The sequence below is a fragment of the Daphnia carinata genome, chromosome 3 (genome assembly GCF_022539665.2).
Source record: "Daphnia carinata strain CSIRO-1 chromosome 3, CSIRO_AGI_Dcar_HiC_V3, whole genome shotgun sequence".
In the NCBI taxonomy this organism is placed as follows: Eukaryota; Metazoa; Arthropoda; class Branchiopoda; order Diplostraca; family Daphniidae; genus Daphnia; species Daphnia carinata.
Window position 1 is genome coordinate 2898185 of NC_081333.1, and position 22743 is coordinate 2920927.

General features: G+C 39.0%; 8 protein-coding genes and 1 long non-coding RNA gene across 9 annotated transcripts; 3 read left to right on the top strand and 6 right to left on the bottom strand.

Moving 5' to 3' along the window:
* Window positions 1–429: 429 nt before the first annotated feature.
* On the bottom strand, window positions 430–982 carry LOC130693328 (UPF0389 protein GA21628-like). Its single transcript, XM_057516463.1, has 3 exons — window positions 872–982; window positions 713–806; window positions 430–631 (listed from the first exon to the last, which is right to left on the bottom strand). Exons 1-3 carry the CDS (start codon window positions 966–968, stop codon window positions 439–441), a joined length of 384 nt encoding a protein of 127 aa, XP_057372446.1. The 5' UTR covers window positions 969–982; the 3' UTR covers window positions 430–438.
* A 1892-nt stretch (window positions 983–2874) lies between these two features.
* On the top strand, window positions 2875–3630 carry LOC130693329 (uncharacterized). The gene is made up of 3 exons (XM_057516464.1): window positions 2875–3025; window positions 3114–3420; window positions 3494–3630. Exons 1-2 carry the CDS (start codon window positions 2972–2974, stop codon window positions 3393–3395), a joined length of 336 nt encoding a protein of 111 aa, XP_057372447.1. The 5' UTR covers window positions 2875–2971; the 3' UTR covers window positions 3396–3420; window positions 3494–3630.
* A 547-nt stretch (window positions 3631–4177) lies between these two features.
* Window positions 4178–5272, bottom strand: LOC130693180 (regulator of G-protein signaling 2-like). The gene is made up of 4 exons (XM_057516303.2): window positions 5216–5272; window positions 4999–5123; window positions 4765–4928; window positions 4178–4647 (listed from the first exon to the last, which is right to left on the bottom strand). The coding sequence occupies exons 2-4, from the start codon at window positions 5114–5116 to the stop codon at window positions 4462–4464; spliced, it is 468 nt and encodes a 155-aa protein (XP_057372286.1). The 5' UTR covers window positions 5117–5123; window positions 5216–5272; the 3' UTR covers window positions 4178–4461.
* Window positions 5273–8417: 3145 nt separating this feature from the next.
* LOC130693179 (serine/threonine-protein kinase/endoribonuclease ire-1-like) lies at window positions 8418–9608 on the bottom strand. Its single transcript, XM_057516302.2, has 3 exons — window positions 9310–9608; window positions 8752–9251; window positions 8418–8692 (listed from the first exon to the last, which is right to left on the bottom strand). The coding sequence occupies exons 1-3, from the start codon at window positions 9573–9575 to the stop codon at window positions 8547–8549; spliced, it is 912 nt and encodes a 303-aa protein (XP_057372285.1). The 5' UTR covers window positions 9576–9608; the 3' UTR covers window positions 8418–8546.
* Window positions 9609–10079: 471 nt separating this feature from the next.
* Window positions 10080–11300, bottom strand: LOC130693299 (serine/threonine-protein kinase/endoribonuclease ire-1-like). The gene is made up of 3 exons (XM_057516429.2): window positions 10934–11300; window positions 10377–10870; window positions 10080–10302 (listed from the first exon to the last, which is right to left on the bottom strand). The coding sequence occupies exons 1-3, from the start codon at window positions 11206–11208 to the stop codon at window positions 10181–10183; spliced, it is 891 nt and encodes a 296-aa protein (XP_057372412.1). The 5' UTR covers window positions 11209–11300; the 3' UTR covers window positions 10080–10180.
* A 1439-nt stretch (window positions 11301–12739) lies between these two features.
* LOC130693262 (aminopeptidase N-like) lies at window positions 12740–17075 on the bottom strand. The gene is made up of 16 exons (XM_057516387.2): window positions 16709–17075; window positions 16444–16646; window positions 16231–16386; window positions 16000–16173; window positions 15793–15936; window positions 15335–15518; window positions 15119–15275; window positions 14959–15040; window positions 14710–14887; window positions 14458–14641; window positions 14123–14397; window positions 13866–14056; window positions 13628–13798; window positions 13404–13547; window positions 13262–13340; window positions 12740–13196 (listed from the first exon to the last, which is right to left on the bottom strand). Exons 1-16 carry the CDS (start codon window positions 16976–16978, stop codon window positions 13026–13028), a joined length of 2763 nt encoding a protein of 920 aa, XP_057372370.1. The 5' UTR covers window positions 16979–17075; the 3' UTR covers window positions 12740–13025.
* A 101-nt stretch (window positions 17076–17176) lies between these two features.
* Window positions 17177–17932, top strand: LOC132087837 (uncharacterized). Its single transcript, XR_009420686.1, has 2 exons — window positions 17177–17419; window positions 17535–17932. It is a non-coding gene; the product is annotated as an uncharacterized LOC132087837 (long non-coding RNA).
* LOC130693280 (legumain-like) lies at window positions 17521–19736 on the bottom strand. Its single transcript, XM_057516408.2, has 9 exons — window positions 19293–19736; window positions 19129–19226; window positions 18980–19061; window positions 18825–18910; window positions 18558–18766; window positions 18301–18494; window positions 18017–18235; window positions 17740–17904; window positions 17521–17656 (listed from the first exon to the last, which is right to left on the bottom strand). Exons 1-9 carry the CDS (start codon window positions 19539–19541, stop codon window positions 17531–17533), a joined length of 1428 nt encoding a protein of 475 aa, XP_057372391.1. The 5' UTR covers window positions 19542–19736; the 3' UTR covers window positions 17521–17530.
* A 268-nt stretch (window positions 19737–20004) lies between these two features.
* LOC130693270 (CDK5RAP1-like protein) lies at window positions 20005–22488 on the top strand. Its single transcript, XM_057516395.2, has 11 exons — window positions 20005–20295; window positions 20353–20592; window positions 20652–20773; window positions 20837–20925; window positions 20997–21050; window positions 21134–21225; window positions 21283–21485; window positions 21553–21855; window positions 21923–22072; window positions 22138–22269; window positions 22333–22488. The coding sequence occupies exons 1-11, from the start codon at window positions 20022–20024 to the stop codon at window positions 22471–22473; spliced, it is 1800 nt and encodes a 599-aa protein (XP_057372378.1). The 5' UTR covers window positions 20005–20021; the 3' UTR covers window positions 22474–22488.
* The last annotated feature ends 255 nt before the right edge of the window (window positions 22489–22743 follow it).

Here is a 22743-nt window from a genome sequence, read left to right on the forward strand (position 1 = left end):
CATTATGACTTTAGCGACATCATAAAAATTCCATAGCCTTGAATGTGAGGGATGTGGCGTACACCACGTAGCCAATAACATTTGACACATATCGTTCTGAACTTTCAACTGTATTTTCTTTTGTATAACACAAAACAAGGAATGCCACAGTTGTTTTTGACAAGTCGAGTTGAAAAATAAAAGAAAATTACAAATTGAAAAAAGAGGACTCACAAGTCTACTAATACCGACGATCACGATCACGTTTCAAAGAAAAAAAAAAGGCAAGAAAGCAAAAGGAAAATTAATTTTTAAAGCTGAAATCTAAGTGAAAAGGGTCACATTATCACAAGCCACGACATCTAACAGTCAATTTGTTCACATCCTGACTTTTCCACGTTTCACTTGTTTCTTTCGTCTCTTTCTCATACGGACTGTCCAAATAATAAATCGAATCACTTAATGATCGTATTTGTAGGTTTCGTTGTATTTTCGATGCCATTCAGCGTTGTAGTCGTTGATGTTTTCGCCGCGATGAGCTGCGTTCTTTCCGCTGATTACCATGGCGAACGAGCCGAGAACCGCCAGACCGGCGATGACAAGATTAACACGGATCCGGTAATGATTGCGAGCCTTTTCCATTGTATCCCGCCTATCCAAAGCAAAATAATAATAATTTTTAAAAAATATTGTATCAGTCTGACAATGAATATTCAAATTCTAGTGCACTCACGAGACGAGAGAGGGAACGTCGGTTATCTTTTTGAATTGACCGCTCCATACGAGCAATCGCTGTTCGAATGGGCTGACCTTATGACTAATTTGACCTAGTAAAATATATAATACTTTAGCACATTATGCAATAGCAGATTGTTGATGTAGAAGAACTTACTTAGGGCTGAGACCGGAGAAATGTATCTGGTAGTTTGGCCGGATGTCGACATCAAACGTTTAGCAATGACGTTCTTAACAATGTTGTTAGTTGCCATTTTCCTGTTCGCAAATAGTCCAATAATTATTCATTAATTAGTGAACTTTTCTTTTTTTTTAAATGCGAAAATTTCTACCTCTAAAAATTTTTTTCCTGGATTGGAATGAATTTGATTTCACGAGATGCTTTGAACACAGAACTGCTTTAGTCTCTTGTTGAGAGTTTGTTTGATTCCATTGACGCAAAGCGGCTGCCTTTTATACGTCTGACCGGACACAACCTCGCCAAGATGAATATGGAAATGGTGAGAGGGGAGGAACGGTCGTTGTGTACGACAAATAACGCACAAATAATGTTTTGGAAACCTTGCGAATATACATGCCCGATAACGCTCTTTTTTTGGCACACTTGTGGCTCGCCTAGTAACCGGTCATAGACAGATACTCAGCACAAGGGAACGAGGTACAATAAAATGCTATTGCGTATCCATTTCGTTTACGTGCGTCACTTGTGAAACGAAAACAAAAAAAACCCGCACATTTTCATCGCAGACAGCGACTGTCCATTTTGTTTTGTTTTTTGGAAATTTTATTATTGAAATCCGTCAACCGCCTGGTGACAATCTTGTAACGATGTCTGGATGTGATGCCCATACTCAATGGATCCGAAAATAAATCGTGATCCTTGGCCATTTTCGATGGAATATGAGACCTGGTTGCTAGGAGCGTTTCAGGGCGCAGCGCGCAGTTTCAAATGCCCTAAGGCTATTTACTTATTATTGAGTTTAACCTACGAAAGTTTCTTGCAAAAAACGGCTGACCTAAGGAATTTCTGTAATATCAATGTCTGTAACCAACAATGATTGCAGTTATTACCGTGGAACTCACGCAAATAAAAATTGATATGAAGGTAGGCGGGTTTTTTGTGCGTTAAAGCGCTGACGTGCGGCTCGATTGTTCGGTGTAGATAAATAAAGGAAACAATAATTAAATATCAGTGCGATAGCAAACAACTATTGTTGTAATTCCGAGTGGAAGGGAGACAAGCTGAATTCAACTGAACAACAGCGAAAGCTTAAAAATGTCTTTATCGTGATGCTATATAGATGCAATTGGAAGTAGGACAATTCTCAAAGAGTTGAACAACCCTCGTTTTTTTTACAATTAATAATTGGCTTTCTAAACTTGTTATCCCACTTTCTTCGCTATAAGTTATGCCCCCTTTTTAAAGACTCTTTCGCGTGGATTCGTTTGAATGAAGTGCGAAATCGACGATCGTGAAAAATAATGCTAATGGGGTCACCTGCGGGTCTCACCTGAATTAAAATCGAATCAGTATTTCTTTTAGAATTACAAACAAAACAGCGAAAATCCTATTGCTATGAAAACGCGGAAGTTGAAATCGTAATTCAAAACGAGAAAAGATAAAATTTGGACAGTCCTTGATATGCCAGCTGTGAGATCGACCTCAATCTTTTGTTACTTGCGTTAAATGCAAATTTAACGTCATTCAAGATGCACGTACACTCTTTTTTTCGGATCAAGGACTCGTCACAAGTACTTTGGAGTTCGTCTTCTATGTTTTATCTTCGGAGTTGTTATCTACCAATTTTGTTAACTTTCTGCTTCCCTGTTTTGCGAAATCTAATTCTATCTTAACAGATTGAGTTTTAATGCAAGGTCATGTAGCGTTTGAGCAATCTAAAAATATTGCAGTTGGTGCGTCTGTGCGTATTGCACATCTGTGTGTATGGACGGCAGCGTTAATTCGTCCTACGTGAACAGCTGCGTGTCTCACGATATGTAAATTCATTCGTCCCACCTGAGTCGTATTTGCTCCGTGGGTGATCGAACCAACTAGAACCAGATTGATATCCTGTATGACCAATGGCAAGTGTGACAGTCAAAGCAGACACGTTTACCGGATGAACTGCCGATCACTGTGTAATTAAAACAAATCGATACGAATAAAAGCACACGATATTTTAACGTGTATAAAACGATGGCATGTTTAACGTGAATAATTCACTGTTACAATTGTCTCCTTGACTAGCTGTTAAAAATGAGGTTCTTCGCTGTTTTTGTCCTGATTTTCGTGTGCCTGGCTATCGCTGCGGTAAGATTCACAATTCGATTAAAAATGTCAAAATTACTTAAAACGTGATCTTACATTAATCTATTTCCATAAATCTATGGTTAAACAGGACGCGCAAACAACGAAGAAGCCAAGCCCGACTACTGCACCTAAGCCTACCGCTAAACCGAAGCCAACTGCTGCACCGAAACCGACAGCCAAACCGAAACCGACTGCTGGACCCAAGCCGACAGCTAAGCCTAAGCCGACTGCTGGACCTAAGCCGACAGCTAAGCCCAAGCCGACAGCTAAGCCCAAGCCAACTGCTGGACCTAAGCCAACGGCCAAACCGAAGCCAACCGCACCACCTAAGCCAACAGCTAAGCCCAAGCCAACGACTCCTAAACCATAAGATGGTCGTTTGAAGGGATTTACTGGTATAAAACTATACCTTAAATGAAAGTTATTTTAAATATTTACAGGTCTGTTTTTTATTTCTGTAAAAACTAGATATTTTCCATTGACGGCTAGGCTGGACGGTATGAGGAGGGACTGCATAATTTAAAAAGATGGATTTATTTTGTTGGTTTCGTTTTTAACCTCTCTTGGATTAAATGAGACCTCGAATAAAATAATGTCCAAAAATATGGTGCAAATTATTAACGTAACGATTACTTTATAAGAGAATAGAGTTATGATATATTCAACTGAACGTTCTTTCAAAACGCACAGCGATACATACGTGCGGAATTAAAAGACATAAGAAATGGCAGGTAGGGCGAGAAAAATTTTAATAAATTTTAATGCCGTCCAAACTGTAGGCAACGGGGTGGGGAGACCAAATAGGAAAGGTTCGTGGTTTTCGAATGCAAGAAAGATTAAAGGGGGGAGGCAGGGTGAGGAAATTGGCAGGTAAAAACCAAATGCAGTTGGGGAATGTGAACATAATTCGACCATTTTTGTGCGTGCAGTTGCGGTGGATTGACGTCCATCGCGCCGATTGTTAGTTAATAGCTTGACGTAAGCAAATTTACGCTGCCATCCCATTCAAGTGATTAACAAGTGGTTACGCATCGCTCGTACATGTTACAAATAGTATGTATTACTCTCATTTATTTTACAGGGTTATTAATTTAACATCTGTTTGTTACAATTAAAGGAAGACGAGTCGTCGGAACCAGCCGATTTATCGTTTCCACATTTTGTTAAAAATATCGTAAAGAAAATCACAGTTCATTTGGCTACAACAAAACAAACAAGAGATTAGCAATAGCACATTTTAAAAAATCATTTGGTAGTTTATCAATAGGACAGTAATCGTTCAATTCCTTAGAATCAACGATGATGAAAGTGCGAGTGTTGATAATTTACAGAGACCCTCTCCGCATTTCAGTTTTTGAGTGTCCCTCCGTGGGAGTTTGTTTTAATACTCTAAAACGTGAATTCGAATAAAGTTGAGATTCGCGGCCTTTATTTTTTTATCGGGATGATGAGAAGCTTTCCGTGAGTTCGAGAAACAGGCCCGACTGGAGGAAACGCAAGTAAGAATCGCGTTCCATCATGTGCTGGATCCGCCTCTGGGCGCGGTCGAATGCGTGCGCGTCCAATTGACTTGATTGGACATTAGTTAATGTAATGAGCCTCGTTTCAGCATCCAGATTGACCTTTTTTAGCAAACAGAAAAATAGAAAAGAATTTATTAATGATGGACAATTGAGTCAATAAAATCTGCTGCGAATATGCACGCGAAATTAAATTTTAAGCATGATTTTTAAACGTACTTCTTTAGGTGCATGAACGGCCACAAAATCCTGGTAAATCTGCGCAGCTCTAGCTGCCATTTTCTTGGGTTTCATGTTCTTGTAATATTCGACGGCCAGCCAAAATTCCAGGTTCTCGTTGCTGAATTCACGTAGCAAAAATGCTCGATAAAGAGACGATCCATCTGTTTGTAAAAGGTAATCAGAAACAAATGAATTAATGAATCACTTTTATTTGTGAAGGCTGAGACTTACATTTGGATCTCAAGAGCGTTGCGAAACATTCCGACCATTTTTGGGCCTCTTCCGGCTGTGGACGAACCGACAGTGTTTCCGCTTTCTTCCTGTTCAAGAACGCAAGATGGACTCGCATTTCGAAACTGTAATAATCACACAAAATTATTGAAACAGACTGTCCCACATTCGAGCCCCAGAACTATTGATTCAAATTGATTTGGCAAATTGAACTAACCGTTTGATTTTCAATGTGCAAGTTGAGAGATTTGAAAAGACTAGATGGTTCTATACTGTGCTGGAGTGTGTGAGTGTGGAGTTAGTGGACAGTTACTCCCGTTTATATAACATGGGCTTTGCACCGGAGGAAACGGTAATCCTGCGACGCCATTGCGCGCGCACGTTTTCAAAAGAAAACTTTTTTTTTTTTTTAAATCTTGTTGTTTGCACGATACCACGCAGTGGGTTCAAGGAGGAAACGTGTCGCGTGAATCTCGTGTCCATGTTGAATGTGGGGACAAACGAGTGGGAACTAACCAACAGTAGACAAAACTCAATAAAATGTAAGCTCCATCCTTTACGACTCACAACATCTTTCATACACAGCAGATCTACTTGAGTTGATTTGCAATGGATGATGTGATTAAATAATACGATGTAGCGGTTCAATCTCTCGAGCCTTTTCCTCCTTGAATCATTCATTGAATTCGCAACGGAATCGCAAATCTTTTGCAGAGAAAAGAAGATCAAACTTTATCCAACATCGCATGTTATTACATCCTGACTGCAAGGCATTAAAAAGGAAGCGAATAAAAATTTCACGCATGATGACATTGTATAAGCTTCTTTCAGTTGAGCGTATTAAAAGCTTCCTGTTCTGCTGGTCAGGTGATAAATACGAGATCACGCACGACATATACGTAGATGCGTCATGAAAGAACGGACAGAGGAAATGAAATATTGAATCAAAAAGAAGCAACAGAGCTTTTTTGACTACTCTCATCTTATGTTGGCGGATGGATTGAGAGATGGAACACATCCATCGATCAATAAAAGGGAACAGAAGTACCAGTAGAAGTGTCACGTTCGGGAGTGCCAGCGTGTCAACACCTGATTGAACATCCTCGCGTTATAGCTGCGCAATTCCCGTTTTTCCTCGTGTTCCTTTGGCACGTGTTAAAGCCAAGATTTAAAGAGATATTCAAGAGCACACAAGGATGTGAAACAGTAGAACGTGTGAACGAAATACGTCGGTAAACTTACAAATGCGCACGACACGACATTTTGTGGCCCGTCCAATATTTGAGGAAGCTTCCGATGGTTGGGTCGTGAATTGAATAGAGTTATAGATATTAAATAGTATTGGTGAGGAGAAAAATATAAATCCTTAGAAATGTAAATTATGTAGTGCGTTAAATGGCGTGTTCCTGATTACCATGGTAACCATGCCTTCACGTGATTCTGAATCTCGTGTCGTGACTGTCCGTTGTCGAGTTTTGCGCTTTTTCAACGTCTACCTGAACTTCAGTTTATTTTTATTAGTTAGTGGCGTAGTTAGGCACAATGCAGCAATCTTGGGGCAATAAAGCGGAAAACAGGCTACAACAGCCGGATGTCCTGAAAGGAACGGAAAAAGAAGCATCACGTGCAAGTGCGCCCAATCCCGGGCAATGATCCTGGCAACAGGTAAGTGAAGAAAATTGCTTATTTTTTTGTTTTGTTTTATACCTTCCCTTGACTGTGCCTCATGTTTATTTTTAGCTTTTAAAGTTCCAAATGTTGAAGTACTCTAACTTGTAAAATACAAGTGGGCGACAACAGCTGGAATTGATTAAACGATCATGTTCTGCACGTGTACCATTTGACTGTCGAATAGAGGTCGATGACAACTTAACTTTTAAGGTAATTTGCATCGTATCACGAAATAATTTTGTTGTTTCATTTTTGGTTGGAAAAATAGAAGTTCAGTTAAAACTTAGGGTTGTAGACCAACTTTATTTAGTATAGATCGTACGGCTTCCACTGCACGCTGAATGTGTCGCGATCCGTGGGCGGATGGGAGATCGGATTCGGATGGATTTGGCACGAGACAGGGACGAGAAAGACTTTCACGTGTCAAATAGCTAACGTCCCTTATCGATCGATGTTTTCTGCACGTAGTTCATGATCTGGACGCGTTCAATATGCAATAAAAAAAAAGAAACAGAAATAGCCTAAGTCCGGCCTTCTTTTCTATGCCATGCACATCGTAAAAACGTTCCAGATGCTCGACGCTCTTCCATCCGGAAAGCTTTTAACGATTTTCACGTGATCAAACGAGTTGTGTTATTGATTTAACGATGGCAAATCGGATGAAAAAAAATCTAAAACGAATATTCTGAAAAAGGGATGGTATGGAAAAGAAAGTTCCGTCATCCAGCTGTTGAACAGACTCTAATGGATTTCCATTGTATCGTGAGTGTCAGTCAATTACAGTTCTACTCACTCACACCTGATTTGTCCAGCCTTCCATATCAGTGTATTTGTTAGGTATTTTTTATGTGTGTAGTGATTTACGGCTAAACCATAGTAGAGATACATTTTCTTCGCTGGACGTTTAACTTAGCATTTACGATCAAATTACATGAGACTGAGTTGGAGGACTCTTACAGGTGTGCCACAGGCATTGTACATAAAATAATTACACGTGCCGGTAGAAATCCTAAGATGAAGCTATTTACGAAAATAATGATCTTTATATATTTTTAATATTGCTGTTTCGGCAGTTCTGGGAAGCAGCACATTTCTGTACGTGGGAGAACAGGGAAGGGGGGATCAAAAAATCTAAGATGGCCGCCCATCCTTTGTTTCTATTTATTTCTTTTTTACCTCCCAGAGGGTTTGAACGCTAAAAAAACAAAAAAAAGATAAAATTGTTGACCCACACCACGATTTTGAAGAACATTAAGACTTACACGTTTTCTTTTGCAGCCCTATCCTTTCCCTTTTTAAACAAAAGAAAAACGAGGGGCAGGGTACGAATCAGGAAAGATCTCGAGTCCAAAATGTTCGAGAAATTGGTCATTTCTGTTGCCACGTGAGCTGTGGTACAATTGATTGCAGACAGTGCATGGCTTTGAGATGGGACATCACATTTCTTGGATTCGGGCTATTTGTTGAGTAACATAATTAACAATTTTCAAGTAAACCGTGTGCTTCATTTACTACAAAGTAATGGTGTCATCATAGCCACTTCAGTTTGCTAGAAAGAGAACACTTTGCTGCTATTACTCAGACAACTGGATCGAGCCTGGTGATCGACATTCGCTGAGAAATTTGCTTGGCGTAAGTACATGAATTAATGTATTAATCAGAAAGGGCTGCAAAGTATGTTATTTAATATCAAAGAACAAGACATGGGACACGATTATAGGTTTCGTCGACACGAATACCTTTCGTCGTCATTAAAGTTATTTGGTAACGGTCAATCCAAAGGTGCAAGTAATTTGAACTATTTCTGTTGACAGACATGCGTACGTAGCAATCCTTAGTGCTTTTTTCTAGATTTACCCTTGTACTTGTTTACCAAATCAATTTTCAATGTTTTCTGCTTCTTGATATACTTCAGTTAAACGAGGCTTTAGCTTTAATTTGACTGCGTCAAGACCTAAACGTTTAAGTGGGTCAGCAGCAATCATTCCCTCAACGATGTGTTGGAAAAGTGGATCTGTGATCCCTACGAATAAAAATAAATCCGTATATAGCTTTAAAACAAAATCGAATGTATTATCTTACCCTTAACGTTGTACTTTCCTTCCATAACGTTCACCGGAATATGAAAAAATCCCCTAAAATCCTCGAACGGATGTTTTCCTTTATTCAAATAGCTGAAAAAGACACAACCCAGAGCAAAGATGTCGGACGATCTGTTGCTCTTTTGATGAGGTTTTATACCGTCATTCTCTTGCTCTAATTCTAACATGAGAAGCTCAGGTGATAGGTAGAGTCGTGTACCTTTGACGCCACTTTTCATTGAGTAGCTGCCACTGGCCGTCGTTGGCTTCGAAAAGCCAAAGTCAGAAATCTTGAGCCACGTTTCTCCTTCAGTAGGCGATTTGTATATCAAAATGTTGTCGTCTTTAATGTCTCGATGCACCAGGCCCTTTGAGTGAATGTAAGCCAATCCAGCGGCCATTTGATACAGGGAATCAGCTTCAGGTGGTGGCATAGGACCAGTGTAATTTCTTCTGATGTAATCTCCAATCGTGCCTTCGCACAGCTCGAGATAAAAATACCTTATCCATGATAATATTATTCTGTTTTCTGTAGTTTATTAAATGAAGTTCAAATTACTTGAAATGCTTATCGATTTCGACGTGAAGAAGTGTGAGAACGTTGGAATGGTCCAAATTTTTCATGTTGTCTTCCTCCCTTTGTCGTTGTGCGTTGGTTGGATCGGCAGCTGAACTGTTTGAATCGGAGAATTCTATCTTGTCAATCCGCTTGATGGCCACTTTCTTTCCATTCCATGTTCCTTCGTAAACAATACCGTAAGCTCCTTTACCCAAAAATTTCGCATCTTGTGGAACGGACGTTTCGGACTCGCTTGCCACGGACATTGTTGTAGTATGAAATAAAATGCACCGTTTGCTTAACAATGGCTGAACTATCTTGGATTGAGTTGAGCTATTGATAGTTCTAACACCTGATAGAATTCGAGTTTACCCTACATGTTGTTCCACGATTTCATGCAGCCAGTAGCGTCTTATCTTACCATGTAAAAATATGGAATGATCTCATTGTTGGGTAATTTGATTAGATGCAATGGATTTGTATACCAACTGCGATAAAAGATTGTGCAACAGAAAATTGTAATAGAGAACGTTTAATTGGTGTGCGATATCACATTCACCTAGTGACGTGAAAGCTTCTTTATCTATTTGTCTCCAAGCACAAATGAATTAACTTAACTGCTTGGTATTTTGATTTCCAATATTTAAGCGAGTATTTCCCGAGCAAGATTTTAACACAACTTTGATTTGACTGTACTTTGTTGAAAGCAAGAACGCCTTATAGCCCACACACACGTAATCATATAAACTGCAATATAAACAACATTTAAATGTACTGTCATTTCGTGTATTGCGATGCGGATGTCCTGTTGGCTTCCAGTCTTCTAGCTCTTCTAGCAATCCGCATTTTAAAAATGTGTTTATCATTGAATTTATGCTGTTCTTTTAACGTCATATAGAGTGTTTAGAACTCGGTCTAATTTCCAACGATTATCCGGAACTTTTTCAGTCATCCCGTCAATAAAGACGTATGCATAATGATTCTCAGGTAAACCTAAAAAGAAAAATTTCATTCAACTGCACTGTTTTTATTTGTTATTTTTTCACAATTCTTTCAGGTTTGATTACCTTTCTCGCCATTGAGGATCTTTTCGCCTTTATGAATATTAGCAGGAGTGAGATCTTCATTGGGAATCCCACCATCGGCAAACGGATGACCGCCTTTTGTAAGGTAATTGAAATAGAGACATCCCAGTGAAAAAACATCGATCGAGACGTTAACGCGGATTTGCTCTTTTTGTTCTTTGGTTTTCTCTTCGAACGAAAGGAATTCAGGGGAGTAATAGGCTCGTGTACCTTTGGGCCCGCTGGACATAGAAAAAGTTCCGGAAGTTGCTGTAACTGCCCGGCTGAATCCAAAATCCGAAATTTTCAGAACTAACGAACTAGAAATCAATACGTTGGCTGGTTTGATATCTCGATGGACAAAATGCTTGGAATGAATGTATTTCAATCCGCTAGCCATTTGTATCATTCCGTCGATCTCGGAAGGCATTCCGCCATTATAGGTTCCATTGACGTAATCGTGCAGTGTACCGACGCACAATTCCAAAATCAGATACCTTAAACGAACAGGAACAAATAAGTCAAAACTGCGTTAAATGATTTTAATGAGCAATCGGTACTTGAAATCGACGTCATCGTGAACGTCGAAGAGTTGAAGAACGTTAGGATGATCCAGCTTTTTCATGGTTTCCTCTTCCTTTTTCCGATCAGCTTCGTTCAAATTGCTACCCCCAGTTTTCATAATTCTCTTAACAGCAACTTTTTTTCCATTATAAGTGCCTGCGAAAACTTGAGCAGAAGCGCCAGCTCCCAAAACTTCATTCCTGTTATAATCGACTTTCATAGGAAAGAACCAATTACGTATTAACTCCATCCACGAGCCGTTTGCAAGCATAATAACTATTCAGAACCAATATTTTTACACAGAATGTCGTTTCTTTTTAGCTATACACTTTGGTAAAAGAATTCACATTACAACCGTTACGCACAACCAAGCAAGGCACGGTAAAACAGATATCGTAAGATCCCTTACGAATTTCCACGGCTGTTCTGTTCAAAGCTTAGCACAATCTTATCTCTTCATTTAGCAACCGTTAGAGACCAATCTGAAATCCTCCAACTATTTGCCTATCTTATCTTTTTTTTTTTTTTTCAAATGACAATCATTGATAACTTTATATGCTTGAAAAACGCTAACATGTTATATTCAATTGTGAACTTTTTTTGTTGTTTTTTTTTTTTACATCCCACTCATCCCCAAAAATGCTCACGCGTTTTATACATTCAACTATGCCCTTGCCTATTTTCTGCAACTGTATAATTTTAGAGTCGTGGAACAGAGAATGCGAAATCTTTCTTAAACTACAATTTAAATTAACAACTTTTATTCTGTTTCTCACGAACTAAGTTACATAGATCCCATGACATTCACTGGAATATGTTCAACTGAAGCTGACGAAAATGAAACTTAATTGACGTTCCTTGGAAGACGATTCCACGTTCAAATGTCCGTGCAGAAACAGACACCTAGATGGAACTCTTGGGTTCACTTGGAAGCGCTGCAGGAATTCCCAAATTGAAGTAAATCGATACCCTAAGAAGGGGGAGGCAACTCTGCGCCCTGTTGTGTAAACATGAAGGTAAACAACTCGATTTTTGTTTGTACAGTTCTAAAACTAAGGAAGTATAAAGTGATGCCGTCTATTGTGTTCGATCGCAGCATACGCTTTCATGGGGGTTTCCTATCACGTCTACCAGTTGCGTCACCCGACCTTTAACAAATACTATTGCTGCTATAAGTTAACAACCAGCGACTAAACACGGTCACTTTGTTGTCACAATGCCAGCAGCAATCTAAATCAAAATTACACAGTAAGTACGTTTTTTTGCCTCTCATCCTAACATACCAATGTACTCCTCCGGCTCGCTGGATGTTTGGTATGGTAATGTGGTGCTATTAGTTAATTATTTTATTTAACTGTAGAATTTTTTCTATTTTTATCCGTCGACTGTAAACAAGGGGTTCTTCCAGTTCCGGTTGCTTCCGGTATTTGTTTGAAGGTGAAACCTAATATTGTAAACTTTACAGTTCATTTTCATTTTACTTCCTATATTTTAGGTTTGGCAATTCCCATTTGCTTAAACCTGTTTCATCTGTCCGAATATATCCTTTACGGTTATTTAAAAACTTGCCTTTTTAAACACGTCGTTAAACTCAAGGATAATTTGTCTTTCACTTCCCAATAAGGATTGAATTGATGCGGATACCATGTTAATTCAGTACGCCCTTCAGCACTTTTCGACGACCTAATTTACTTTACGTACTACAATTTCTACAGCAGCCTTGTCATTGGAAGAAAACGCATACCAACTTATCTCTTTAAAAAGTTAGGTTGATTTGTTGCCATCGTGAAACGAACTTGAGGAAAGTTTAAGAGGTATATATTGATTTTTAACAAATATTACGATACATAAGGTGAAATAGCTCAAAATTCATACAGTATACGTATAATAGTAAATTTTTGGGGAGGGTGATTACATGGAAGCGAAAAGTTTGAGCTTAATTCAATTTAAAGCGATTAACCTTTTTTTTTCTCAGATGTTCATGGAGGTATAAAAAGAGTATTCCGTCAGGAATCGAGGCAATTTTTCATCATTGGTAAATGTTCACGCTCTATATCAACACTTTTAACTTTCGTTCGGGACTGGTGTTTACATTTTGCTGAAAGTTTGCATACGAGACCAAGAATCCAGCAATTTTGTAACAGTTTGAAAGCGCCGTTTCTTCCATTCCAGATTTATACGGGTTCTCTCAAGTGCTTGCTGGACAGCCCGCGTTGAAGTACCTAAATCGCCTTTGCCTCCTTCGCTTAACGTCACCAACTGCAACAAAACACATTGTTTGGGTAATTACCTTAATTTAATACAATATAATCAATCACACTTACGTTCTCCAGATGCGTCTCGGTGTCCAGTGTTTGCGATATCGTGTCTACTAGACGTCCGAGAACGGCCAGACTAGGAAACCTGTTGAATTACAACCCACGGAATGAAAGACCTCAAATGTGAAAAAGAATATTGGTAACTTACTCTTTAACCATTTTATCCCAATGAAATAGCACAAAATCAAAAACCATTGAAGATCCGATTGGATTTGCAGATACGGAGGCAAAAACAGTTGGTGAGTCTTGGCGACGGATACCCGAATTGGCATCCAAGGCCCATTCAAGTAACCTGATAACAAAACAAATGACCACTCCATTAAGGTAAGTTCAAAACATGTCACAAGAATTTTTTTAAGAAAGTATGTGTACGTGTTTAACGCTTCCGGGCTGCTGGAACAGCTTAACGCGTAAAGCAGCATTTCTTTTTCGCTGGACAAATCTGTCGATAGATAGCGCTCCAAGGCGAAATCCCATTCTTCGTCACCGCTGTTGGCGATTGCAGCGCAGGCAACGACTCGTTTATAATTCGGCTTGACCCAGCTGAGTACAAGAGATCGACGGTTATAAAAGGATAAAACATCCTACAAGATAAGCTGAATCGTATAACTTGTTATTGTCAGGTTGCGCCATCCAAGACTTGTAAAGAGCTGTGGCGTTATTGACACATTCGGCAACACCCAATCGGCAAGCCCATGAAATCAATTGATTGCGATTCGATATCAGCAAATGGGAATCGCCTTTTCTTTCGTCGAAACCGATTTGCTCGTACGCAGGAAGTAGTAGCCATTTGACGTATTCCTTTTTTTTGAAAACGAGGTTACGAGCTAGTTAAATGCGAAAATTATAGATCGAAAAAGGTCATACTCGTAATTTGTCCTTGCTGGGCGTTTGGTACAGCATTCTATCTAAGTAGTCGAAGCTTCTAAAAGCTGATGCCCATGGCGCATAATCTCTTTCTGATCGTAGATAGCGGCTCAATTCGAAAGCCACGTAATACGGAAGCGAACCCGCACGTGCGACATTCAAACTATCGTCGAGCAACTGCGAACGACTAAACGTAGAAATGGCACGGTGGTCTTTAAGTAATTGCTCGGTTATTAGTTTCCAGTTAATTTCATCGTAGTTGACACGATAATAACCTATATGGTAATTAGTAATTAATTCGTGAGGTCTGTTGATTATTAAAGAAAGATGCTAACCGATTTGATCGATATTGAAAATGATCCAATCAGTGGGAGCAGAGGGCAGTTCAAGTTCAATTCCATCTTCCGTGCCCAGTATCCAGGCCTGGTAAGTTGTATTGAAATCGGGGGTGTATGTCAGGGGGATCCACCATAGAGGGAACTCTGATGAATTTCGAGACGAAAGTAAATAGAATCTTTCCTGTTTAAATGAAGAAAAAAGAAAATTTTTAAATTGTTTGTTTTAAGGTTTTGAATTTTGCTAATCACCTGCGTCACGATAGCCGTTTGCAAGTCGTAGTTTCTCCTAACCGTAACGATTGGATAACCGGTTTGAAGAGACCAGCTGGTCATTATCGTTTTAATATCTGCTGGAAGTTCAAGTGCATCGATGGACTGGTTGCTCATCGCCTTCCACAAGTCATCATCCACAGCGCTCTGATATTTCCTTTCATTTTCAACCGCAATTAAAGGTAAATAAATATTAAAATAATTAAACATCTTCATATGTGTGTGTACTTATTATTCAGGTAGGAAGTGAGACCTTGTTGGAATTTCTTGTGACCCAGAAAACCAGCAAACATTCGAATGACAGCAGGACCTGGTACAGAACGGTACATTCAGATTTAACCAAAAGTATTTATTTATTTATTTTTTTTTAACTGTCACTTGTTTTTACCTTTAGCATAGGGAATTGAATCAAAGAGTCCGTTGATTTCGTTTCTCTTTTTCACTGGCATTGACATGGCATGCGACGACAAGAGAGAGTCTACTGCAAAAACCTTTTGCGTTTCCTGGACGGTGAACTGTTGACCCATTTGCAAACTTGGTTCCACCTGAAAATGAACATTTTTATGTCAGCTCAGGTGAAATCTTCAACTGAGACATCACCTACCACGTCTAGTCCGACGTACATCAAATAGTTGGCAAAACCTTCTTTCAGCCAAAGATCGCTCCAAAATTCCATGGTAACGAGATTGCCAAACCATTGGTGGACTATTTCGTGAGTTAGAACGGAAGATAATTTTTGTTTGTCGGCAGCGGAAGACCTTAACGGGTCGTGTAACAAAGCTGTTTCTCTATTTAAAAAAAAAATAATCTAATTATTATCAACTCTGAATATTTATTCAGAGTTGAAAAAAATCATTCTCATGTTTTCTTATTCAGGTAATTGTTTCTAGCTACGGAGTAGGAAAATTGCGTCAAGAAATTAATGCCTTTGCTGATTTGCATAGCGAGACGGGCATAAATAGAAATGAAAAATGCCTGGAACACGGATCACAAAAGTGTGCCACGCTAAAATAGACACTCAAGGCTGACCACAAGAAAACTGGTTAAATATAAGACACTGACCTGTAGGTGATAAGACCCCAGTTCTCCATGGCACTAACAGCAAAATCAGGTATGGCGAACATATCAATTTTGGGTAACGGGAAACTTATGTTGAAGTAATTTTCGAAGTATCTCAATACTCTAGGGCCTAAGATTCGAGCGTATCTGCAACAGAGATTAAATACTTGAGGCTCAATAATCTCTTAATTAATCCCCAATAATCTATACTCGGTTTGTTTCCCAGCTGAAGGCCTAGTCCAAGTGCGAAACTTGGTGCGATCTTGGAGGTCGATTTCAGGCGAGTCAAGACCTTCAAATTCCGAAACGATGAAGGCCAAAATATAGGTGGACATGGGCAAAGTTGTTTCATACTCGTCCCACACATAATCCGGTAAATCCTCACTAAAATGTGGTATTTAAAAAAAAAAATTCATTTTCAGGTAATTTTTCTATTTGTACTTTTGGTATGTTCGCTTCAAAGGCATGTTGGAGTGAGCTATCCGAAATTTTTGACGGCCAAGTGTTATTTGAAAAACAGCTTTCATTCCCGGTTCGTCGAAACAAGGGAATGCTCTCCTAGCATCTGTCGGAGAAAATTGCGTGGTAGCAATATACCTGGTAATTGTAATGAAATTAATCATTTGTTATGGGATGACAGACGACTATAATTACTTATTGATCCCATTTTCAGTGTAGGACGCTCTGTAGAATCCGTTTAATTTGTCGTTCAATTGACTAACGAACCGAATCGAAAGTTTGTAATATTTCCCCACTTGGAGCGTTTCGTTTTTGGTTCCAATAACCAACAGTTGCCGAGTCTTGTCTTCGATGTAAGACTGGATAGGAACTCGTCTGGATTCGACCAGATCGTAAACCTGTTAAACGTTCGTAATCAACCGAAAATGTTTTTTATTGCAAAGCGAAATCACGAAATTACCTGAAGACCTTCGTCCTTGGCGATTCGAATTTCGGCCATGTGAAGCACAATCATCGTCGTTGGTTCCATGCATTCTAAAAGGATGTCTACTTGTCCATCGATAGTGAAATTACCTTCTTCGATAAATGGCAATAGCCGCAGTTTGTAATGTCGTGGTAGTACCCAACGAGGTAATCGCCAATCCGTGTACTTGGGTATCGATCGTGGCTGTTTCGCTGTTCCTTGGATCACCATGAGGGTGAATATCAACATCACTAAACGAAACAACATGATGAACTACCCACGGCTGTTTTTGAAAAAAAAAAGGGGGGAAATCAGTGGGAACAGGACTATTTCACGGCTGATTCCTTCAAAACACGAGGACGTTGTGGCGCGAGACTTTCTCTGTCGGGTGTGAATGACAGACCCCACAATTGTTTATACGTACCTGACGGCATACTCTCTCTTTCTCTGGTTTTCTCTCACCTCTTTGGGGTCTCCTCATACCTTAGCTGGTGCCGTCTGGCCTAAGGCCATTTCCCCACCCACTTTCCCGTGCGCGGAACGTCACATAAGGAAGTGAAAGTGGACACGTTGCATCACGCAATTAAAACGAGGCAAACCATAGAAATATAATGCAACTTGTTTACTCGCTTACATAATTTGGTACATGTGCACGTAGAATACATAACGTGTGCAATCAGATTTCGGAGAATATCAACTTTGGAATAGGTAAGCCAAAAAATGCAATTTTGCACTTTGCAGTGAGACAACAAGTAAAATGTAGAAAATACATCATAAAAATGTAAAATGGAAGAAAGCTTATTGGAATGTTTTCTCTATTTAGATGATTCCAGTGTATTTGCGAGGTTGGCAAACTTCGTCCATGGCGCGGATAATGACCTCCTTTGGAATCGATGACTGGCACATATTCACCAACACGAACAGGTGGCGATATGCATACTCATTCTCAAGGATAAATAAGATGGAATATGTAAATTTTGTGGCTCACACGAGTCGCTGTGGTCGTTAAAATCAAGCATTCAAGTTACCTTGGGCAGGTGGAAACAACGCTGAGAGAATGCATGGACAAGCTCTTCGTAGCAGGAAAAGTTGGTTAGCTTCAGTCGACCGTTAAGGATGAACTCTGTTTTAGCCTCATCTTCAGTGGCCTTCAAAACGATTTTCCTTAAGGTATCTTTCAAGTGTTGGCGTTTCTGTGGAAACAAGGAAATATCGTCTTTACTTAATCCGATTTACCTTTTTCACTTAACAGATAAAAGAAAAGCAAATAGAAAAGTGAAAAAAAAAAAGAAAAAAAATAATAACCTTTTCAATTCTACGAAGTTTTCGTTGAATGTTTGCGGACTCTGGGCTGGAATTACTCCTCTGCAATTTGTGGCGCAAAATCGCTAACGGGACGTCACCGCTGGGAACAGCATCTAACAAAGGAGATACCCACGTCCGGCCATTGGAGGCCACTGGTGACTTGGCTTTACCTTGGAATTCGCCGACTTTCATTTTACCAATTGATAAATCACCATACTCCTACAAGTAACATAGAGTACAAAGATGGCCGACGGTCTTCAATCCAATTCGCATGAAATTCTTACCTGAACGTGTGATGTGTTTGTTTCTTTTCGAACAATGGAAAATTGCCGAAAGAGCGTCTCTTTAGTTAAATCTTCCTTTTCCGAATCTTCCATCCACATAACGCTGTAAACATCGCCGAGGTAAGTGTCACGGTTCGAGTCAAAGTAACAGGCAAAGGAGTGTTCATGAGCATTGGCAGCTGTCGTGACAAAAACTTCATGCAAAAATAATTAGATTTTAATTCATAAAGAATGTAAGAGAAATTATTATGACGAACTGTTTAGGTTATCGGAAAGCAAATCTTCAAACATGGACCCCGATTCACAAGCCTCAATGTACAAGACCAGTTTAGCGAACTGTTTTCTGTGGTACATATCCAGCAGTGTATCTAGAAACGTTCGCGCGTGTAACTCCCCGTTGGGGAACGCCAACAAACCTGGTGCACCATGATCCACAAAGTTGATGAAAATGTGGTCAGATGGGCCACTAAACATTTAAATACAAGATGTATTTAAGTTCATACTTCTTTTCAAGTAAACAATACCTTAACAATACTCTTCCTGATCCTACACCTCTAAGACCTCTGATATCTCCAGAGATCACTTTGAGAAATGTTTCTGGTGTAACATCCTAGTATTAAGATTTTATTGTACGTACTCAGAATAATAAAAGTGAAATCCAAACTGTAGCTCTACTTACTTTCCCAACATAATCTTTGCGTACTCCTTCATACACATTTTCTCCATTTGGTTCATTGATAATTATACCTTTAGTAGGATTCCTAAAGCCATGAAAATAACACAATTTACATGCTATTTTTCTTTTACTCATAATTAGTTTTTCATTACTCTGTGCTATTCGCAATATCATCATACATAAGTGTAATGATATTATCAGCAGGAATTCCATGGCGACGTAAAACTTGGTAGGCATGGCAAATATCCGCCTATCAACATAAACTAAAATAGTACCAACAGTTTCAGATTAAAATGTCAAAGGAAAATGCATATACCTGATGTCTGTAGTTGTAATAGCCATTAGAGCCAGCTACAAGTACTGCCCATTGTTTTGGTTGTGCAGTATTTGAATCATTAACTATTTTCTTATGGAAAACTGACTCAATACTTTTCACCGTTTCGTCAGCCCGTGACACAATTTTTTCCAGGAATTTGTGATTGCTTTTGCTCAGTGCTACCACTGAGAAAACTGACGAAGAAACCAAAACAAGGGCAAGGAACGTGAAATAGACCCTACCGCGCATTTTGAACGGTGTGATGTCTAACTGTCGTTATTCAAATTCAACTGCTCAAATATCTTAGCTGAACTCAAAGAATGTTTCAACTGTCTTTTAAAATCTAACCGCTCCGAAACTTTAGACGACCAGAACCTCCCCCACAAAACAACACCTAACTCACATGTACATGTAAACACAAAAGATGATGAAAGTCGAAAACAAGTCCAGAGGAAAACCACTGTTGCCTGCCCAGCTTTGGTAATCTTATCACAAATTACCATTACTAATTAGAGTAGCTCAGAGTTCAAAATTTCTTTCGAACCTTATTTTTATCGCTGAATCTATAATGCTTCATAGCTTTTAAAAAGAATTATTTTTTTTTTTGCGGATTGCGCAAAGTTTTTTTTGGCGACATTGTTACGCAGACGACGTGTGGATTTGTATTCTGATTTCATTTCTCCTGAACTTCAAAAATCTTAAACTGAAATAGATATTAAATACAGCGAAATGCAAGCACTGTTAAGGAATATTTCCTGGAGTAAATTTAAACGTCTTGTGGATGTTACACATTTTAAGGAATTGAGAAGAATCTGCAATGGATCTCACCCATACGGGAAACACACCGACGTACCATTACGCCAGTATATTAAAAAAGGACCTGGACTTGAGTATTTCATTTATAACAGTACTAAAAACTCTGTAGAGAAACAAGATACAAAGATTTCGTTCGAGAAACATCCTTATCTTAACGAAGAATCACGTGATGGACTTGGTTTAAAAGGTAACTTATATTTGTTAATATTGAAATTAGCTGCAAAACATTTAACCAAGATGTTAGTATTTGTTGAGGTCTACGGCTGTCAGATGAATGTGAATGACACTGAAATAGTTCATTCTGTACTTGCAAAACACAATTATGTCCAGGCAACTTCTTGTGACAATGCTGACATTATTTTTCTGATGACATGTGCCATCCGAGAGGGTGCTGAAAATAAAATATGGCATCGATTAGGGCAACTGAATGGCATGAAACAAGAAAGAAAAAAAAGAAAAGAAAGTTTAACTGTTGGAATAATAGGTAATGGGGGTCTTGATCTCTGATGTTAAAACCATCTTCATGTGTTTTTAATATGTCAGGGTGTATGGCTGAGCGGTTAAAAGATAACTTACTGGAAAAGGGCAAAGTTGTAGATATAGTGGTCGGCCCAGATAGCTACAGATCGCTTCCATATTTGCTTAGCCATGTCTCATCACACCAAGTATGTTGTGTTGAAATCTAAGTTTTTGTTTCTATGTTAGTTTATGACTTACTTATTCTCCAGGCTGCCATTGATGTAATTCTTTCTGCTGAAGAAACCTATGCAGACATCGTTCCAATTAGGTTAAATCCAAAGTCGCCATCTGCATACGTGTCAGTGTGTAGTTTTTTCATACTTCAAATTTTAGCTTATTACTAAATCACTAACGTTTGCATTTATTTAGCTCCGTGATGAGAGGATGTGACAACATGTGTTCATACTGCATCGTACCATTTACGTAAGAATGATGTTGTGCAGCGCAAAAGGCTTAAATTTTCTGTGTTTTCTTAAGACGAAATATTCATAAGCAATTTTCCTTAGACGAGGACGAGAGCGGTCGAGACCCATTGATTCTATCGTCGATGAAGTCCGTTGTTTATCAGATCAAGGAATCAAGGAAATAACTTTACTTGGTTCGGTAGTTTTACTGCTTTCCAATGACGTTTTAGGTGACAGAAATTTTTACTTAGGTCAGAATGTCAACAGCTACAGAGATACCTCAGAATCAAACCATTACGCTGAGCCGGAAAAAAACAGAGTAACAGTAAACGCGGATGGTTTCAAAACCATTTACAAAGCCAAAACTGGGGGTCGCCGTTTTGCTGATCTTTTGGACAGAGTCAGTCAAGTAGATCCTGAAATTCGTATACGGTTCACCTCACCCCATCCGAAGGTATCACTCAAACTTCCTATTCCTATTAAGCGTATTTATGCAAATATAATGGAACTTTACGGAATAGGATTTCCCAGACGAAGTCCTTCATCTCATCAACGAGCGGCCAAATATTTGCAAATCCTTGCACCTACCAGCACAATCGGGAAACAATCGAATACTTTCTTTGATGCGACGAAACTATACCCGTGAAGCATATTTCGCACTGGTGGAAAAAGTCCAGTCGATTTGCGGACACCAAGTTGCATTAAGCTCTGATTTTATATGCGGGTTTTGTGGTGAAACAGAGGAAGAATTTGAGGACACGCTAGATCTTGTTCAACGTGTTTCATACAGCACTGCTTACATATTTCCCTACAGTACACGTGAGGTAGGGAAAGTGTTTATTGCGATGTAAGCACTACAAATATTATAGCAAGCATCTTCTCATCATGCAGAAAACCCCAGCGCACCGTCGTTTCCAAGACGATGTCCCTCTCGATATTAAAAACGAAAGAGTCGCACGTTTAAACATCGCTTTTCGCCAAGGCGCAGATAGAATAAACAAACAACTCATTGGATCAACGCAGCTCGTGCTCGTTGAAGGAGTAAGTTGATGCTATCACCAATTTATTTTATTTTTAACGGGATTCACATTCTCCACATTCTACAGGATAGTAGAAGATCAAACCAACAATTAGCAGGTCGTTGTGACCGAAATATCAAAGTCATTTTCCCAAAAGAGTCCTTAGCAAGAGGCGATATAGTAGAGCAAGTCAAACCCGGAGACTATGTAGCGGTGAAAGTAAGTTATATTATACTAAAATATTATGGAGAAATCGATAAATGTGTATATTTTTTTTATTAGATTCAAGACGCAACATCCCAAGTTCTCAAAGGAAAAGGAATGCATAAGACTACTCTATCTAGATTTGCAAATGATAATTTGAGCGACAAGTTGACCACAATGTCTACAGTGCCGCATACATTAATGTCAAATAATATGTAATCTTCAAATAGTAAACAGCGGACTTCAAAGATTCCGAACCAGATCAGACAGACGAAACCAGAGCAGCCGAAGACTTATGAATCTTGTTTCGTTCGAGTCGCTTTTGTTTTACCTTGTTATGATAAGTATTCGTACAGAATAAAATAACCAAAATTTTTACCGGTACCAATTTAGTGGTTACAGCTATTTGAGAAGTAATGAATAATAATTAAAAATTGAGTATTCTGCAAAACATTTGTCAAATTTTCGTATATTTGTAATCTGGTAACG

Excerpts from the sequence above, each read along its gene's own strand:
- LOC130693328 (XM_057516463.1), bottom strand. The coding sequence starts at position 968 with ATGGCAACTAACAACATTGTTAAGAACGTCATTGCTAAACGTTTGATG. Across the intron at positions 807-871 it reads TTCTCCGGTCTCAGCCCTAA|GTCAAATTAGTCATAAGGTC; the intron begins GTAAGTTCTTCT and ends ATATTTTACTAG. Across the intron at positions 632-712 it reads GACGTTCCCTCTCTCGTCTC|GCGGGATACAATGGAAAAGG; the intron begins GTGAGTGCACTA and ends TGCTTTGGATAG.
- LOC130693329 (XM_057516464.1), top strand. The coding sequence starts at position 2,972 with ATGAGGTTCTTCGCTGTTTTTGTCCTGATTTTCGTGTGCCTGGCTATC. Across the intron at positions 3,026-3,113 it reads TGTGCCTGGCTATCGCTGCG|GACGCGCAAACAACGAAGAA; the intron begins GTAAGATTCACA and ends ATGGTTAAACAG.
- LOC130693180 (XM_057516303.2), bottom strand. The coding sequence starts at position 5,116 with ATGCGAGTCCATCTTGCGTTCTTGAACAGGAAGAAAGCGGAAACACTG. Across the intron at positions 4,929-4,998 it reads AACGCTCTTGAGATCCAAAT|ATGGATCGTCTCTTTATCGA; the intron begins GTAAGTCTCAGC and ends TTTTACAAACAG. Across the intron at positions 4,648-4,764 it reads CCGTTCATGCACCTAAAGAA|GTCAATCTGGATGCTGAAAC; the intron begins GTACGTTTAAAA and ends TTGCTAAAAAAG.
- LOC130693179 (XM_057516302.2), bottom strand. The coding sequence starts at position 9,575 with ATGTCCGTGGCAAGCGAGTCCGAAACGTCCGTTCCACAAGATGCGAAA. Across the intron at positions 9,252-9,309 it reads GAAATCGATAAGCATTTCAA|GTATTTTTATCTCGAGCTGT; the intron begins GTAATTTGAACT and ends ATCATGGATAAG. Across the intron at positions 8,693-8,751 it reads AGGAAAGTACAACGTTAAGG|GGATCACAGATCCACTTTTC; the intron begins GTAAGATAATAC and ends TTTTATTCGTAG.
- LOC130693299 (XM_057516429.2), bottom strand. The coding sequence starts at position 11,208 with ATGCTTGCAAACGGCTCGTGGATGGAGTTAATACGTAATTGGTTCTTT. Across the intron at positions 10,871-10,933 it reads CACGATGACGTCGATTTCAA|GTATCTGATTTTGGAATTGT; the intron begins GTACCGATTGCT and ends TGTTCGTTTAAG. Across the intron at positions 10,303-10,376 it reads GATCCTCAATGGCGAGAAAG|GTTTACCTGAGAATCATTAT; the intron begins GTAATCAAACCT and ends TTTTCTTTTTAG.
- LOC130693262 (XM_057516387.2), bottom strand. The coding sequence starts at position 16,978 with ATGTTGTTTCGTTTAGTGATGTTGATATTCACCCTCATGGTGATCCAA. Across the intron at positions 15,937-15,999 it reads TCAGCTGGGAAACAAACCGA|ATACGCTCGAATCTTAGGCC; the intron begins GTATAGATTATT and ends TCTCTGTTGCAG. Across the intron at positions 13,197-13,261 it reads CCGAGACGCATCTGGAGAAC|TTGGTGACGTTAAGCGAAGG; the intron begins GTAAGTGTGATT and ends GTTTTGTTGCAG.
- LOC130693280 (XM_057516408.2), bottom strand. The coding sequence starts at position 19,541 with ATGCGCGGTAGGGTCTATTTCACGTTCCTTGCCCTTGTTTTGGTTTCT. Across the intron at positions 18,767-18,824 it reads TCAGGAAGAGTATTGTTAAG|TGGCCCATCTGACCACATTT; the intron begins GTATTGTTTACT and ends TTAAATGTTTAG. Across the intron at positions 17,905-18,016 it reads AACTTCGTAGAATTGAAAAG|AAACGCCAACACTTGAAAGA; the intron begins GTTATTATTTTT and ends TTGTTTCCACAG.
- LOC130693270 (XM_057516395.2), top strand. The coding sequence starts at position 20,022 with ATGCAAGCACTGTTAAGGAATATTTCCTGGAGTAAATTTAAACGTCTT. Across the intron at positions 21,051-21,133 it reads TACTGCATCGTACCATTTAC|ACGAGGACGAGAGCGGTCGA; the intron begins GTAAGAATGATG and ends AATTTTCCTTAG. Across the intron at positions 22,073-22,137 it reads AGCTCGTGCTCGTTGAAGGA|GATAGTAGAAGATCAAACCA; the intron begins GTAAGTTGATGC and ends CACATTCTACAG.